Source organism: Eschrichtius robustus, chromosome 8, assembly GCF_028021215.1.
Source record: "Eschrichtius robustus isolate mEscRob2 chromosome 8, mEscRob2.pri, whole genome shotgun sequence".
NCBI lineage: Eukaryota > Metazoa > Chordata > Mammalia > Artiodactyla > Eschrichtiidae > Eschrichtius > Eschrichtius robustus.
In genome coordinates this window covers 6,753,134-6,770,353 of record NC_090831.1, presented here as the reverse complement: position 1 = coordinate 6,770,353, position 17,220 = coordinate 6,753,134, and the positions used below count along the sequence as shown (strand labels likewise).

The 17,220-nt window shown below is 46.9% G+C and overlaps 1 protein-coding gene across 4 annotated transcripts in view; it reads right to left on the bottom strand.

Moving 5' to 3' along the window:
• Positions 1–16,596, bottom strand: part of EGFR (epidermal growth factor receptor) — a 192,773-nt gene extending 176,177 nt beyond the window's left edge. For all 4 annotated transcript variants that reach the window (XM_068550233.1, XM_068550234.1, XM_068550236.1 and 1 more), the window contains exon 1: positions 16,452–16,596. In XM_068550233.1, the coding sequence (XP_068406334.1) occupies positions 16,452–16,539 (88 nt within the window). In that variant the 5' untranslated portion in view covers positions 16,540–16,596. The remainder of the gene's footprint in view (positions 1–16,451) is intronic.
• Between the last annotated feature and the right edge of the window lie 624 nt (positions 16,597–17,220).

Below are 17,220 nucleotides of genomic sequence, written 5' to 3'. Positions count from 1 at the left end.
TAACAGGAAGAGCAGTCTCACTTTGAGTTGAAGAGATCTTTTTGCTATTTATACCAAAAGAAAGAACAGATGCAATGCCTTGACTTGGAAGTCCAATACTGTCTTTGAGATCCTGAATTTTCTAATAAAATCTTGGCTTTCCCTATAGGTTTTTTATCTTCTCTACCTAGTGACTGTGAGGCCAGTATTTTAAACTTAGTACAGTATAACGTACATGTAGAAAAGTGTACAAATCAAAAATATGCAGGTCCATGAATCCCTCACTGAGTGATTCCATCTGTGGAATCAGCATCTGAATCAAGAAACATGATTATCACCAGCGATCCAGAAGACCCTCATCTAGGGCACCGATAATTAAAGAAGGCAAAATAGACCAAACAGAGGAAAATAAACATGGGATGGACGTAACGGTACACACACAAAAACCCAACCACTTATGATCTGAACACAATATAAACTTGGCAAATTAACCCAAAAACTAGAAGAGAATGTTTGGCTTGTCCAATCAATCAAGCAAGAAAGCAATCTATCTCTCTATCTCTCTCTCTGTTTCTCTGTTTGTCTGTCTGTCTGTCTATGTTCTCCCTCCATCCCTTATTCCATTTCCTTCCTCATGCCTCCATGGCTTCCAAATTTAAAGACCAAAAATTTTCTTAAAAAAAAAAAATTCGGGCTTCCCTGGTGGTGCAGTGGTTGCGAATCTGCCTGCCAATGCAGGGGACATGGGTTCGAGCCCTGGTCTGGGAGGATCCCACATGCCGCGGAGCAACTGGGCCCGTGAGCCACAACTACTGAGCCTGCGCGTCTGGAGCCTGTGCTCCGCGACAAGAGAGGCCGCGATAGTGAGAGGCCCGCGCACCGCGATGAGGAATGGCCCCCACTTGCCGCAACTGGAGAAGGCCCTCACACAGAAACGAAGACCCAACACAGCCAAAAATAAATTAAAAAAAAAAAATTAACTTCTAAATAGTACTGTGAAGGCTATGAGTTCTGTATTATCACCTTACTAGCTAATTAAAATAGTGAGCATTTAGCCTAGCTTATATTAGATAAAGACATCAAACTAAATATTTAAAACTTTGCTAAGATGTTCCACTGGGGGCAGTTGGGGGTGGGTGTGTGCAGAGGACCTCCCTGTGCCTATTTTGCAACTTCCCGTGAATCTGTAATTCTTGAAAAATAAAAAGTTAACAACAAAAAGCTTTGCTGTTGCAGCAAACCACCATTCATATTTACATAAGGTGGTCAGTGTTTTATTTTTAGTCTAAGGACTACAACAATTTCAAGTCTTCCGAACACCTCTATTAAGTTAAAAAAAAAATTATTGAGAAAAAAATAAGATCCAAACACTAAGTTCAGACAAATACCTACTTTAAAGTGTCTTTTTTTAAAAAATTTATTTATTTAATTTACTTATTTTTGGCTGCATTGGGTCTTCATTGCTGTGCGTGGGCTTTCTCTAGCTGTGGAGAGCGGGGGCTACTCTTTGTTGTGGTGCGCGGGCTTCTCATTGCAGTGGCTTCTCTTGTTGCAGAGCTCGGGCTCTAGGTGCGTGGGCTTCAGTAGTTGTGGCACATGGGCTTCAGTAGTTGTGGCTCACGGGCTCAGTAGTTGTGGCTCGCGGGCTCTAGAGTGCAGGCTCAGTAGTTGTGGCGCATGGGCTTAGTTACTCCACGGCATGTGGGATCTTCCCGGACCAGGGCTCGAACCCGTGTCCCCTGCATTGGCAGGCGGATTCCTAACCACTGTGCCACCAGGGAGGCCCTAAAGTGTGTTTTGAAAGTGAAGAACTTATTCTCTCAAACGTTATCTAGGGAAGGTACAGCAGTTTACTTCCTTAATCCTAACCTTCCTAACTGCACATTTTCTTTTCTCCCATGTTTTAGAAAAAAAAAAAAAAAAGAGCTAACCATAAAGTTAATTTTCTAAGAAAATAAATGTTTGTTTCCCAAAGGCTTACGTGTCAGGAGCGCTCACTGATTCCCTGTGTGTCCTGCCTGTTTTCAAATGGCCCGCTCACAGGCAAGCCACATCTCCACGACTGTGCCGTGTGCCTCCAAAAAGCTCAAGGATGGCGAGACCTGGCACGAAGGTTAGAACGCCCTTCAACCCAGTTGTAAATCAAGCGTCTCATAAATCTTCTCACTGTTTAAAGCAGCTACGCTGTTAACAATGCCTATGAGATAAATTATCGTCTTTGGACCGTTAAGCTTTTCCATTTTTGGTGTTTCTTGCAGCAAAAGCAATTTATTTTTACTCACAGATTTAAAACAACTTTAAAAATAACTTTTATATGCTGCTGCTAGGAAATAGCAAGTCTCTAGCATGTTCATTCATGACCAATCTGTTATCTTGCAAATTCAAAAACAATGATAAATAAAATGATAGAGAACTGGTATATTTTCCTGGTTCCACAAGAGCACCTGCAGGCCTTAGTACAAACCTGGTGAAGAACCGGAAAGCGAAGGAAGCTCTGAGGCTGGTGCCCCAGATGAAGGCAGCGGCCCCTGGGCAGGACATTTGCAGAAGCTCGGGACCCACCACACGTGCACTAAGCACTACCTGAAACAGCTTAATTTCAGAGCAAATGATAATTGAAAGGGGGAACACAGACCCATTTTTTTCTTTCTTTAGAAACTGAACTGTGGCTGAAAGGGCCAAGGGCTCCCGGCAGGGCATCTGTCCAGGGGACCATGAAGACAGAAAGGCTGGGGAAACGTGTGTGGCCATCAGTGCCATGGGCGCTGCAGTGATGAAAGGAGGGTCAGCAGGCAAAACAGACGAGAAATGGGCCTTCACAGTGGCGGTAATAAACGTGCTAACGCGAAAACAGCACAGGAATAAATCATCAGGTTGTACAATGAAATCAGGAGCATTCTGAAAACTGGCCCAGGGCTGTACAGGAACAAAACAGCAACAATGCTCTTCCGAGGGAAACTGAGACCCTGAGTGGGGCCACTGAGCCTTCCCTGCCTGGACCCCATGGCCTCCTGAGGACCCCGAGCCATGGTGGGCATCTGGGGCAGAGACCTGCAGCTGCTGAGGACACCAGCTCCCGGGCAGGGGCCAGGGCCACGCTGCCTGGGCGGATGAGCTCCGTGAGTGGTGTGACGTTGCCCCACCCCAGGTTGCCCATCTACAACAGGGATCATAAAGGTCGTGGTGAGGGTCAGAGGTCAGAGTGCAAGTCAGCAGCACTTCACACAGTGATAACAGTGGGCTCTTCCGGAACGGACTCCATCCTCTAAACAAACCATCTCCTTTCATCCTCTGGGCAGCCCCAGGAGATAAGCACCATTACTGTCTCCATTCTACAGATGAGGAAAACAGGACTCACGGGGTCACTCAACTTGGCCAACGTGCCCAGCAACCAAGGGGAGACTGATGCAGACCCCACACCGTCCTGTGAGTGTGCAGGATGTAGAGCCTCCGTAAGTAACTTTTGTCCAGGAAAAGAACCACACAGCAGATCTAGAGGTTTTCTGATATATCCCTTGTTTTGTATATTTATATTTTAGTCCCATATACACATTTTATTTTTCCTGCTTACAAAAAATTTAACATCAGATGATAGCGATACGAACATTATTATTGCCTTTTCTAGAATGAAAAAGTCATCCGTCAAATGTTGGTGATGATTACTCCTAGAATCGCTGGTCGAATGCATTCTTTAGCTTATTATCGTAACGTTTAGATTGGAAAAATTACTCATAGACATGATCATTTTGGACACAGAACCAGTGAAATTCACAAACATCCACCTAATGGAAGCCTTTGTTTTGGGGGCAGTTACTCCAAGAGCCCTGAACGATTGGCACGTGTGGCTTTTTCGACCTCTGGTTTGGTGAGTCCTCTTCACCCCACAAATGTAGTCAATTCTTGGCTGAGGAAGTGTCCTCTTTCCTTGTTTGAGTCAAGAAACCCCAGAACATTTTCCCCATTTAATAATGACCTTTTAATAAATGACATACACATTCCACTTTACAGCGCCCAAAATATAAACGTATACACATTCTTCAGGAGAATCAATTCTATACCAACCAGTGGGCACAGCAAACTGATAAGTGACCAGAAGCATCTGCGGCAAAATGACACCAACAACAGAGCGAGGACAGTCACAGGCGGCCAGAGGGCAGTGGTCGCACGTCTCTGGAGGTGGCACACACGTACCGACCTGCAAACAGCCCAGCCGCGTGTGTCAGGATGCACACGATTCCCACCTGTCAGGGCCAGCCAAGCCACACCAGGAGGCAGAGGTGTGTGCACGCAGAGCTCTACGCAGAACGAAACTTCACCGATCAAACGCTGGGGAAACTCATCTGTAGACACGCTCTTCCCCCGAGACCACACTCAGCTTCCAGCTCACCGCATGAAGTCATCTCCTCAGACAGAGACGGACTTCATCGTCCCACCCTCTCCCCATCTCTTGAGAGACGCTGCTGAGTTGGCATTTTGATGGCTCATTTCAAAACCATTGGGTGTTAATTAATTATCATCTGTTACTTTTAAAGCTCCTTTTAAACTCAGCCTGGGCCTTTTCTGGCTCGACGGAACACCTCGTGAACAGGACATGTGACGGTCATGAGATCAGGACTGCATACTGTTACTACATTATGTGGTACCCAGTGGTTCTCTCTTAATTAAAAAGCAACCTTGTACATAGTGTCCAGAAGTCACCCAGCCTGTGAAACTTCAACAAACATGCACTCGGCATCCCTGCGCTCACCACCGTTGCATTGCACTGTGGTTGCCACCTCGGTCTACCTCTCCCTTGTCACCTAGATGAGAGGATGCAAGCCTAGAAGGGGAATAAAGTCCAACCTCTCCCCAAAATGAAGTCCAAGGAAGAAAGAAAAACTGCAACAGAAGAATGCACTCCTGAGAACTGTCCCCACCGTGGCATCAAACACCCCATTCTCATTGGCTCCTAGGATGGTTCAGACTTTGAATTTTTGACTACTTATTTCCCTGGCTATAGTTTGAATGTTTTGTTTTTGCAACTGGGCAACATTATGACTATTTAGTAGCTGTTGCTCAACAACCTAAAAACCTAGCTTTTCTAGCCAAGACTTTAAGGACAATCCCTATGTCACGAGGGAACATGGATTCAGATACCCACCCAAGTCCTCCGTCAACCTGGGGCTTTCTCACTTAATGCCCTCCCCCAGCCAGGGACATCATTAAATTTGCATTTAAACAAGAGAAAGTCTCTGGAGGCCGAAAGTGAAGTGAAAATCTGAGCAACTCATCTGACTGACTCTTTACGTCGTCCCGTTTCACCAAATTGCTTAACTGTCTGTTCTGCCTTGGCTGGGCAGACTTTGCTGATTGAAGGTGAAATGGCATAGCTTTTGCCCAAGTAACTTCTGCAAGACTTAGAAGCTCAGTTACTAAAGTGGCCCTGAGATCAATATACTAGCTGCCTGTTCACTGTAAGGATTTGTGCCACCTCAGGCTGCAAAAAATCACGTTCTCAGTGACAGCCCCTACATCTGAGTACACAGGCTGCAACTGCAGATCAGTTAGTCAGACTACAGGGACTTCCCTGGTGGTCCAGTGAGTAAGAATCCGCACTCCCAATGCAGGGGGCCTGGGTCCGATCCCTGGTCAGGGAACTAGATCTCACATGCGTGCCGCAACTAAACACGCTGCAACGAAGATCCCGTGTGCTGCAACTAAGACCCGGCACAGCCTAAATAAATAAATAAATATTAAAAAGTAAAAAAAAATTATTCAGCTTACATACAGAACTTTTCCCTATTTCACTCGATAATTATGAAATATAAACATGCTCTTGGGGAATTTCTGCTGGAGTACTAAAAGTTTCCACTATGTTAGGAATAAACAATAACTGAAAAAAGCTCCTTCCTTTGTAATGGAGGAGAATGAACAGTGTATCTGGAGATTCTTTGAGGAAAGGTGTCTCTCCATCAATGAGGGGCCCACCCACTGTCATGTTCCTTGTTCCATCCATTTAACCGACAAAGCTCCTCAAAGTGGGACAACTTCACTTTTGTAATAAATTCTCCTCAAAGTCCACACTTCCAAGGATGATACTTGCCAGAATGGCTTTGTCTAAAGGGTGTGACGTAGACGTGAGCATCCCTGGAAAGCACACTGTTTGTTAAGTGTGTCTCTTTTCATCATAGCTGTTTACACACCCTAATGAACTGAAGTATGTGCTTCATTTAAATCACAGCATATGATTCTTTGCACAACTGTGTAAGTAAATTAGCACACTTTGCCACATGCATTGTGAACTGACCCAACTGCTACACCAAGGTGCTTTCTCCCCTCATTTTTTCTTCAAGTATTTACAGGTCTGGCAAATTTACATAAGCTTATGACTCTTTAAAATAAAGTTATACTTTTAATTTCTAAAGTAAATGTCTTCAAGGCTCATAAATTCAATGCCTGTATCTTATGAAACAGGCTATTACAACACATATATAAGACACAACTCTCAAAAAATACTTCGTAACAAGAGGAAAAGTGGGAAAGGAACAATACAGAGCAGGAATTCTGAGGGACATTAAAAGTAATAAAAGTAATAGATGTATAACAGAAATGTTGAGGAATTCTCTCTGTTAGTTTTTTGATTCACAAACAGGACTAAAAATGATAGGAAGCATCAACAGCGAAGAACCAGGGACATCTCAGAGGAGGGGTAAGGAGAGCGTGCGGGACATCTGACACGGGTGACAGCGTGTCACCCGTGTCAGATGCGTCACAGGTGTCAGATGCGTCACCCGTGTCAGATGCGTCACAGGTGTCAGATGCATCACCCGTGTGACACGTCACAGGTGTCATATGTGTCACCCATGTCAGATGCATCACCCATGTCAGATGTCACCCATGTCAGATGTCACAGGTGTCAGGTGTGTCACCCGTGTGACATGTGTCACAGGTGTCAGATGTGTCACCCGTGTCAGGTGTGTCACAGGTGTCAGATGCATCACCCGTGTGACACGTGTCACAGGTGTCATATGTGTCACCCATGTCAGATGCATCACCCATGTCAGATGTGTCAAAGGTGTCAGATGTGTCACCCATGTGACATGTGTCACAGGTGTCAGATGCGTCACCCGTGTCAGATGTGTCACAGGTGTCAGATGTGTCACCCGTGTGACATGTGTCACAGGTGTCAGATGCGTCACCCGTGTGACACGTGTCACAGGTGTCATATGTGTCACCCATGTCAGATGCATCACCCATGTCAGATGTGTCAAAGGTGTCAGTTGTGTCACCCGTTAGATGTGTCGGATGCATCACCCGTGTCAGATGTCACCCGTGTCAGATGTGTCACAGGTGTCAGATGTGTCACCCGTGTGACATGTGTCACAGGTGTCAGATGTGTCACCCATGTCAGATGTGTCAACCATGTCAGATGAGTCACCCGTGTCATGTGTCACCCATGTCACCCATGCCAGATGTGTCACCCGTGTCAGATGCATCACCCATGTCAGATGTGTGACCCGTGTTAGATGCGTCACCTGTGTCAGATTTGTCACACGTGTCGGGAGACAGCGCGTGTTGTGAAGCAGGAAAAGCTCTCGGCACCTAAGTGTTGACTAGCCCAGTAACCATGGGCAAACTGCAGAACCCCTGTGAGCCTGGGTCCCGCACCTTCAAATGTGGATAATTATCTCCATCCCATTGGGTTGTTGGGAGCCTGGGAAAGATGGATATTAGGGCATTTTGTAAACTGTGAAGTGCTGTATAAATGCAAGGTGTTATTATTATTATGACATCAATGTTTTAGCATCTAAATTATAGGGACAATACATTTATTATCGACATGTTTAAATATATACCTTGCATGCATTTAGATTTGCTTTTAATTTCATAGACAGTTCCAGCTGGCAGGAGGCTCAGAACCATCTGGTTTAGTTGTTTTTTGGAAGTTGAAACTAGGAAGGTAGATTCTAATCTGTTTTCTCTTCCTATTGTAACTAACAACAGATTACTGGGGAAAAAATACATTAAGCTACATACTAAGGAAAACTTTAGCAACACCACTTTTAAGGAATGATACAAGAATATGCTTATTTGTACAAAAAATAATCATAAATACTGAATGTCTTTGATACTTTCTAACTTAAAAAAATTACATAGTATATTATTGCAGTCACTCGTCAAAGTTTTTCACTGCAATCTTTTGTCGAAATTTTCTTTCTCTGCAAACGCTTATTCATAACAGCTTCCAAAAAGAAAGAAAGAGAGAAAGGAAGGAGGAAAGGAAGGACGCAAAGAAGGCAAGGAAGGGAGGACAGATTAAGGTAATACATTATTCTCACTCATAAATATGTTCCATGCATGAAGTCTATTAAAGTATCAGGAAATGGCAAGAGAAAGATATCAGGAAGTAACTATAAGGAAAGGTTTCTGATTCTCTATTAACTCTGTAGCAAATCAAAGCCAACAAAAAGTTCTGAAATGCATTGTATTTAAAAATCAATACCTTAAATACCAACAGGTGATACAATAATGCTTCGACTAGACTACCACCTTTTGCTTTTCTGTCATTCACCTGGACTTAATCAAAAGTAGTGGGGTGTTTTTTTTCTCTTCTTGTGAAAGAGGTGATAATTTTTTAACTTTCTAATATTATGTTAAAGTATACTTTAGTTAAAAAAAAAAGAAAGGATCTTAGAAGTTAGTACTAGAAGAAACTTACAATAGTTTAATTTATCTTGTTCAGCACAATTTTAGCCATCTACTCTAGCTTATGATGCATACGAATGAACTAAGAGATACCGTGTAAATGCAGAAAGGGTATGGCAATAAAATCTCCCTACAGACTTCAGGTATTCCACATTTGCTGGTAAATAAGTAAAACCAGGTTTGTGATACAAAAAAATTTTTTTGCAAAACTTTCTGAAATCCCATTTACAATTTTAAGAGATTTCTGGGAACACTTGCCTGTCCTTAAGGACTTGCACAGATTCAATAAATGATTTGTTTTTATTCCAGACACTAAAGTAGAGATGAATTTATGAGTGAGGGCAAAGAAACTACAACATGCAGTTTTTCACATACATTCAGTTTGTCAAACTGGAGAGACTATATGCAATGCATCAGTTTTCTCCAAAACTTAGAGTAAAAGAAAGGAACTTCTGCAAGTGGTCATAATGATAGCATGTGCAAAGGCCTACAACTGCTAAGGCCATCATGACATCATACACCATGTGCAGGCCTGCATGTCTACAGTAGTAAAACCTTCAGGTATCACATTTCTGCGATTAAAATAAAATCCTTCATAAATGCTCTTAAAACAACTGCTAAGTAAACAGTGGTCTAGAACCACTTCCATATTTCCTTCCACTTAAAGGCAGGAATGAGTGCACAAGGGAGCATCTGCAGTCATTAATCCCCTGTTACAAATCCGCCTGGTTGTTTCCAAATGACCTCTGCAAATAAACAGGTAAACCTGTGCAATTTTCAACAGTGAATCAGGAAATAGATGTCTTCTAATTCATAAGTGATAGTGGCTCGATTAACTTGAGAGATTTTCTGAGTTCAATGTGATTCAACATGTATTTATTGTGTCTAGAATCATGCAGACTTTTGTTGCCATTTTCTCCTTGCTTTCTGTAGTAGGAGTTAAATAAAGGATCGGACGAAGTCATTTTTCTTATTCACAACAAGTTTCAGGGACAAATCTTGCTATTGGGGAGAATGTTAAAACTATGAACTATAATCCAGATGCTAGTTCAATCCTTCGTATCTGGTTAATTTTTAAGAAGATGACCAAATGACCATTTTATTTTTTAAATATAAAATGTGTCAGCTCTCGGGCATTTTACTTTTGACATGGTAAGTTTCCTTATGCTCATTTAGAAAAGGAAGCAGGAAATGCTAAAGCCTTCACCTGTGCCTTTACGAAGTGGCCAGCCATGGCGGGGCTGCTGCAGGACTACCAGTCACAGTATCATCTCCCTCTTTTCCCTTCGCATGGAGACCAGGCAAAACCTCATTCTCTGAGGTCCAGCTAAATGTCCTCTTTCTGAGACGCTGCCGCTGTCCCAGAGATAGATGCAGCCCCTTTTCTGGGCTCCCACCGAAACCCCCATCACATCTATCACGAGACGTTGTGCTACACGTGTCCCTCCCCCCGCTCAGCCCTGCAAACTCTGCATCCAGTAAGGCCGAGCACAATTCCCGCTTTCCTCTAGTGTGTACCCAGAACCCAGCTCGAGGCCTGCGGGCAGCATGTTAGCAGTTCTCGAACCCTGGCCCCAACCCCCAGTGCCTTATTCAGAGGTCCGGGCTGGGGATTCAGGAATGTGCATTTCTCTTAAGTTCAAGGTGCTACTACTGCTGTCTTGGGACATACTCTGAGAGCCACTGTAGTAGACTTCTCATGTATCAGTTCATGAAAAACATGCAACTCTGAGACTCATTTATTAATGAAATATAAACCAGCCCCTCACTCTTGAGGAAGCCCATGTAATGAGTAAAACACGGGAATCAGAGAACAAAGACAACATTTCTTCTCTGCCACAAGCTATACACACCACTTACTCCACTCATCACAACCCCCCAGGGAGTTTTAAAAAGTATGTGCCGGTGTTCCATCCTCCAGAAATTTGGACTGGACTGGCCTAGGGTGCAGCAAGGCATCCTGTTTTTCAGAAGCTTCTTGGTGATTCTAAGGAATGTTCAAAGTGGAAAGCCTGCTGTTTTTTAAAAAAAAGGAGTCACCTCCTGGTCTTTTCGGTTCAGTCACTAATGTACAAAACCAAGTAATCCGATGCTGTCCTAAATAAGACACGGCGGATTCCCATCTGAGGACGTGCACAGCAGTACACCAATACAGTTCCCAGCGTACTTCGATGCATGGTACATTATTCATCGGTTGCCGATAACTGCACCTCATCAGGCTGCTCACCACAGCAGCCGAGTCCGAAAAGCAGCTGGTGATCTACAACCTGGCCAGGCTCAGTATGGATGGCGGCAGTGCAGTGAGCATAAAACAGGCTGGGGCGAGTTGTCCTACGGCCAAAGACAACGCCTGCCATTGAAACGTCTAATAGAACAACAATTCAAGGCCACACTGCTCTCTTGGGCTCCAGACCTGTACGCTCTACTGCCTCCTGGACTTTTCCGTCTGAGCGCTGCAAATCCCACCAATCGACTCCATCCCTCCTGGAGCGTTTGCAGCCTCCGTGAATGGATTTACATTTGTCCAGGCTTCCTGTGTGGCATCCTGGGGTTCTCCATTTCTCATACTCGTTACACACAATTATCAATCAGCTCTACCTCCAGATCTGCCCGAGTCTCTTGTTCTGCAACCTCACTGGTCCTGAGACATCATTTCACCCGCAGGAGTCACCCATCTCCCTAGTGCTACTGTTGCCCCTATAATCCATCCCCCACAATCCTGCTGGAGTCATCTTTCCGAAACACCAAACACATCACGCCAGTTCCTAGCTTCGAACTCCACAGTGCCCCTCCCTTCACACACAGCTCCCCATGAACTGCAGGCTCGTCAACTCTCCCTTCTCCTCCCATCACACTGAATAACGAGTGCTCTTCGGGACTTTGCTACTCTTGGCACTTCTCTCGGAATGCCCTTCACGTCATACGTCATAGTCTCTGGGGAAATACCCATAGCTCTCTGCAGGCTCAAATGAGTAATCCCTTCCATTTGGGGCTATACCTGGCCCCCTCTCCAGGTAGAATTCAAAGCAAGGACTAAATACCAGAAGACTTCTTTATCCTGCATGGAATTCTATCATCGCTTCTGTGACATTTTCACACTTGTTATCTATAGATCTCTCTTCCCATACTGGACTTCTAGACACTTAAGGGCAAGTATCAAGTCAGATTCATTCCTAGAGTTCAAAATGTGGATGGAACAGCACACACTGTCACCATGGCTTGAACATAAAGAAAAAAAATGCAAATAAAAGCCAAGGCTGTAATACACAGTAATACTCATCCTTTTATTTGAAGGAAGAACAATAGTGGTTAACTTATGTAATAATAATTAAATAAACTAAATTAAATGAACTAATTCAAGGCCATGTTTGCTGGCCCCCTAGTAACAGGTGCAATTGTGGCTATAACAAGAACTATGTACAAGGCATTCTCACCTAACCATTAGTCCACTAAATTGCAATTTGAGACTCTTGATAATGACAAGTTCCAGATATAGCCAGAAGAGATACTTGGACTCTGGGTTTTTCCATGAGAAACCACCAAAATGGGATATAATGTGGGGCAAAGAAGGAAACTCTACCCCACACTCAAGCTTTCACAGACGACTTTCTTAAGCAAGCTGCTGAAATTTGGTAGGAGTAAAGTTTATTTTAAGCATATGCAACTCACAGATGCTCAGTCAGCAGGGTCAGACATTTGATCTTATACTTCAGCGTCTTCAGAGATTAAAACGTCAAATCCAGTTCTTAGCTCCTAATGAGGCTAAGTAAACAAGCCACCACTGCTCGCCGGCCCCAGCTACCCCTCCTGCACCAGCTGGCTCAGGGAACTTTCTAGACAACTGAATCGAGTGTTTCTATCTAAGCCTGTTGTAAGGAAGCTGGACCTGATGACTCTGAAAACGTGAAAATTTCAGTCAAACCGGTTATTTGGCATTAAGTCTCAAAGCCTGGATCCTTGCCCGAATTCAAGCTCACCTGCTTACGCCCATGGGCTGGATGGCAGACTATCCTTAGATGCTGTGCAAAGAGACAACTGTAGGAATTTTCTCAAAAAAGACAAGCTTTTAGAAGGGAGATGAAAAAGAAGGTATGGGCAGAAGCTCCGATGCAAATGGGAATGACCTACGAGAACAAGCTAAGATGTAAGTTCTGTTCCATGGGTGTTGATGGTTCAGAAATAAACCAGTAATAATTAACTGAGACCAAAAATGTTTCTTATCATAATTTCGAATGTCCACAAGTGACAGAAGAAAACGAAAATGGGATTTGTTCAGTAGAAATCGGAGGGGCATAATGTAATTTTTAAATTGTGTCTACAAGGAAACAACACATGGGTGAGCCATGTTCTAGAACTTGGACCTTTTCTCAAAACATACCTCTATTAGTAAAACCGTAAGCCCGTTTCTACTATACTAAGTCCAAATGAAAACACAAACACACACACAAGCACAACTTTCACAGCAAGCCACAGGGCGAGTGCAAGCCGATTTCTTAGGTGTCCTTCAACAAGCCGTGCGTCCGCAACGCTCTGATTCTGCCCCCGTATCAGGGCTTGGGGCACCAGCATGGGGCTATCTTCTCTTAGACACCATGATCATCAATTTAATGTTAGAGCTGGCTTGCCACTCCTGTCAAGAAAGTTTCAGACACTAGCTGCTGGTCCTGGAGCTTTGATCAAAGGAAAAACAAAGAGTATTTTCTTTTTAAACAGGGCAGAATTCTTCCTCTTTACTGACACTACCTCTAAAAACATTTAAAAACATGTTAGTGCCATCACATGGACCAAGTCTAATTACATAGCACAATGTATTCTGGCAATCAGCTTCTTCAAACTTCAGAATAAGTTTTTGAAAATCTATGGACTATAAAACTAAACATATGAAGCCTGAAATGGCAGTCCAAAGCCGATGGGAGCTATCAGCCTGTTACTGCTAGACGGAGCTACCCGGGTGTGGACAGATGACAGACACACAGACGCTGGTTTCCTTTTCAGATCTGAAAAGCAATCTACTAATACTTAATTAGTGGCCCAAAGAACCACTCTGGAAGCAACAACAGAAACCATTAAGATTACCCCTGCCCCTTTGAATTCATAATGTCTGGCACATTCTGTGCACTCCATAAACATTCGCTGAATTGAGAAATGAGGACTCAAGAAGCTGGAGCTGGCAAGGGACATGTCCACCTTTACACAGAGCGGGAATAAGGACACAGGCTCCTGGACTCCGGGCCAGTACTGAGTGGGAGTCCTCTGGTCTCCTTAGAGGAATGAGGGTTCGCTCTGGATACAATTTGGAATCCCCGAGTTTGTCCTCTTCAATACAGCCCAGACCTACTGAACCAAGGATGTCCTCAGAGGAGGGGCCAGGCAGGCTGGCTTGGCTGGGAATACCACCCAGGATCATTTCCGGAGTAGCTCCTTCACCTTTCCGTTTTGCAAGAGCAAGGGGCTTGCTCAACATCCCTCCAGCAATCTCCATGGTCACGGCTCACTTGGTGATGGAGCTCCTCCACAAAAGGTGCCCCCTGAGTACCGGGAGCAGGAGTCCAGACCACGGGCCGGGCGGGTTCCCCATCCCCAGTCCTCCTCCTCCCTTGCCAGCTTCCTACATCACACACACCCACAGGGCTCCCCCAAAACCAGAACTCACACAAGACAGCACAGGCAGGGGCGGGGGGAAGCTCTGGGGCCAGAAGGCCTGACTTTGAATCCAGGTTCTGCCTCTTGCTAGCTGTGGGGAAGTCACTTCTCTGTACCTCAGTTTCCCCATATATAATGAGAGGACCCACCTCGTATGGTTGATGTAAGGATTAAGAGGACACTTAAAACGGTGTCTGACAGGACCAAGTGCAGTAAGAACAAAAGACACCGTATCTTAGAACCAAACAAATCTCTCTAAAATGAGTAAATTTTCTAGAACAAAACTGACCACATTTGATTGATATGGGTCTTTCACACTTTTTGTTAATAATCTGCCCCTTACACTTTGGTCTTTTTATGTTACTTTAACCCAATGACGTTTGCTCACCTACTCTCACTATTCTATTCAGGAGGATTCTGTTTTAAACAAACACGGGACTAACAGGCAAATTCAGTGGTAGTTATATATTTCTTAGAAACAAATCTCCAAGCACTAACAGTAGTGTTCAAAGGGGTTAACAGCGAGGAGCTGGGAACATTTCTGCAGTGAGAAAAGTGATGATTTGGAGACACTCCAAGAGTTTAATTTAAAATAAGGATGGGGTCCCCTTGCCACCTGCCTAAAAGAACCCTACTGTCAACTGATTCAGGAGCAGGACCACAGCCTCCTGGGTTCACAGCATGGAGTAGGGGAGCCCGTCAGACTAGGAGGAGGAGAAGCTTTCAGTGAAAAGACTAATCCCTTATTACTGAAATCACCCCCACATCCTCTTTCCCGTACTTTTGCAAGACTGTTAAAACTCCAGATGTTCCAAAAGAGCTTTTTAAATTGGCAGGTAATCTCTCCAGAGATTTTACCTCTATTGCCAGTGATTCCCAAACCCAGCTGCCCAACAAAAGTACCGGAAGAGCTTTTTAAAATACAGATGCCAGATCTCACCCCAGACCAGAGAAATGAGAAAGTCTGCGGGTGGGAGCCAGACGTCATTTTTTTGTTTTGTTTTGTTTTGTTTTAAAGTCCAAGTGATTCTAATTTGCAGCAAAGTTTGGGAACCACTGCTTTATGCCTTAGCGCTCCCACAGCAAAGGCGCTCAGCCCCAAACCCAACTCCCTGTGCCAATGACATCAACAGCAAGTACAGACCTGACTCTCGGAACCCGGGCTGCTCGATCTTGAAATTGTGCAATTAAACCTTCTGAGGCATGTTTCTCGTGTCAAGTGGGTTTATGGTCGGTAGTCACGAAGCCAGACTCGCTCATGTTAGGTCTGGACAGGGCACACGTGAACCATGGACATCAATCCATTTTTTTTTTTTTTTTTTTTAGTTAAGTTTAATATTTTGGTTGGCCTAATGTCAAATTCTTCAAAAAGCTAGAAGACACATCCCAAAGAGAAAAATCTCTGGATTTTAAGGAGGAAAGCTTGCTGTGAGTCCTGTTTTGAAACCGCGGGGCCCCGGCCAGGATGGGTTCCGCCCCTGGGGCGTTCGCACCAGGACCCGGCTGTCGCGCCGGGGCCGGTCCCACCGCTCTGTCCACTCCACCGCGCAGCCCGGACACGCGGCCCAAAGGCTGCAGGTGGGGGCGAGTCTCGGCAGTCCCGGGAAGCCACCACTCACGAGAGCCCACCGTCTGGGAGGGCGCGGACGGCCGGGGGCCGCTCGCGGCGGCAGGGGGGCCGCGGACGGGCCGTGCCGAAGGGAGGGGCGGCCCTCCCAGCCGCGCAGCACAGGTGGCTGGTGTCCGGGACGAGCTCCCGGGCCTCCGGGTCAAGGGTGCGCCGGGAGGAGGGCTCGCGGCGTCAGAGAGCCGGCCCGGGGGCGGGGCGCGGGTGCGGAGGGCCGCTCCCGTTCCGGAGGTCCGAGGGGGCGAGATGGACCCCGCGCCTCTCCTCGGCCCCCGGGCCCGGGCTGACTGCTGACGCACGTGCCGGGACGCACCCGCCCCGCACCAAGCGCTCGCCGGGGCGTCCACCCGGCGGAGGGCAGGACAGCGGACGGGAAAACCGCGCTCCGGGCTCCTCGGCCCGCCGCGCCTCGCGCCCGAGGTGCCCCGCCGCCCGGAACCGAGCCGCGCGTTCCTCGGCGGCCCGGCAGAAGCGCGGCCGCCCAGGACGGGAAGGACAGCGGCGCGGGCAGCCTTACCTTTCTTCTCCAACAGCGCCGGACTCGCCTGGAAGTGCGCGGCCAGCAGCGCCAGGAGCACGGCGCGGCCCGCCTCGGAGCGTCGCATCGCGCCGGGCTCCGCACTCGGTCGGGACGCAGCGGCGGCCGTGCACGGGGCGCGGGACTCGGCGGCGCGGGGCGGACGGGGCTCGCGCGGGGCCGCGGGCGTGCGCACCGAGCCGGGGCGGAGGCTGCGCGCTGCGCCGGCCGCCAGGATGTCTAGCTCTCTGGGGCGGGGGCGGGGGCGCTGGGAGGCCGAGCCGAAGGAGGAGGGACCGGGAGGAGGGGCGGACGGCGCGCCTCGCGGAGGAGGAACCGGCGGGAGGAGCGTCGGCCGGCAGGACAGGGGGAGGCGGACAGCGGCGGCCCCGGGAGCCCGGCGCCCGGGAAGGGGGCGTGCGGAGCCGAGCGAGGCCTCGGGAGTTCACTGCGGAGCCGGGCGTTCCCCGCGCTGTCCCTCGGGACGGGTCCTCGCGGACTTGCCTGCGGTCTCGTTCATCCAGCCTACTGCGAGCCACTTATGTGCCAGGGTTCCCGTTTCCCTTCTTCCTCCCTCCAACTTGCGGAGCAAACTTGTTCTAGCTCCGGGCAAACTGGCCGAGCCTTAGGCCAAGGCCGGATGATGGTACTTAGGGGGAAACCACCGATTTATTCTGGCCCCCAACTCCTCTGAGCACCCCGGGATCCCAGTGGGGGGGGGGGTCAGCGGCGGTCTGGCCTCCAAGAAGGTAGTTAGCCGCGCCCGCGT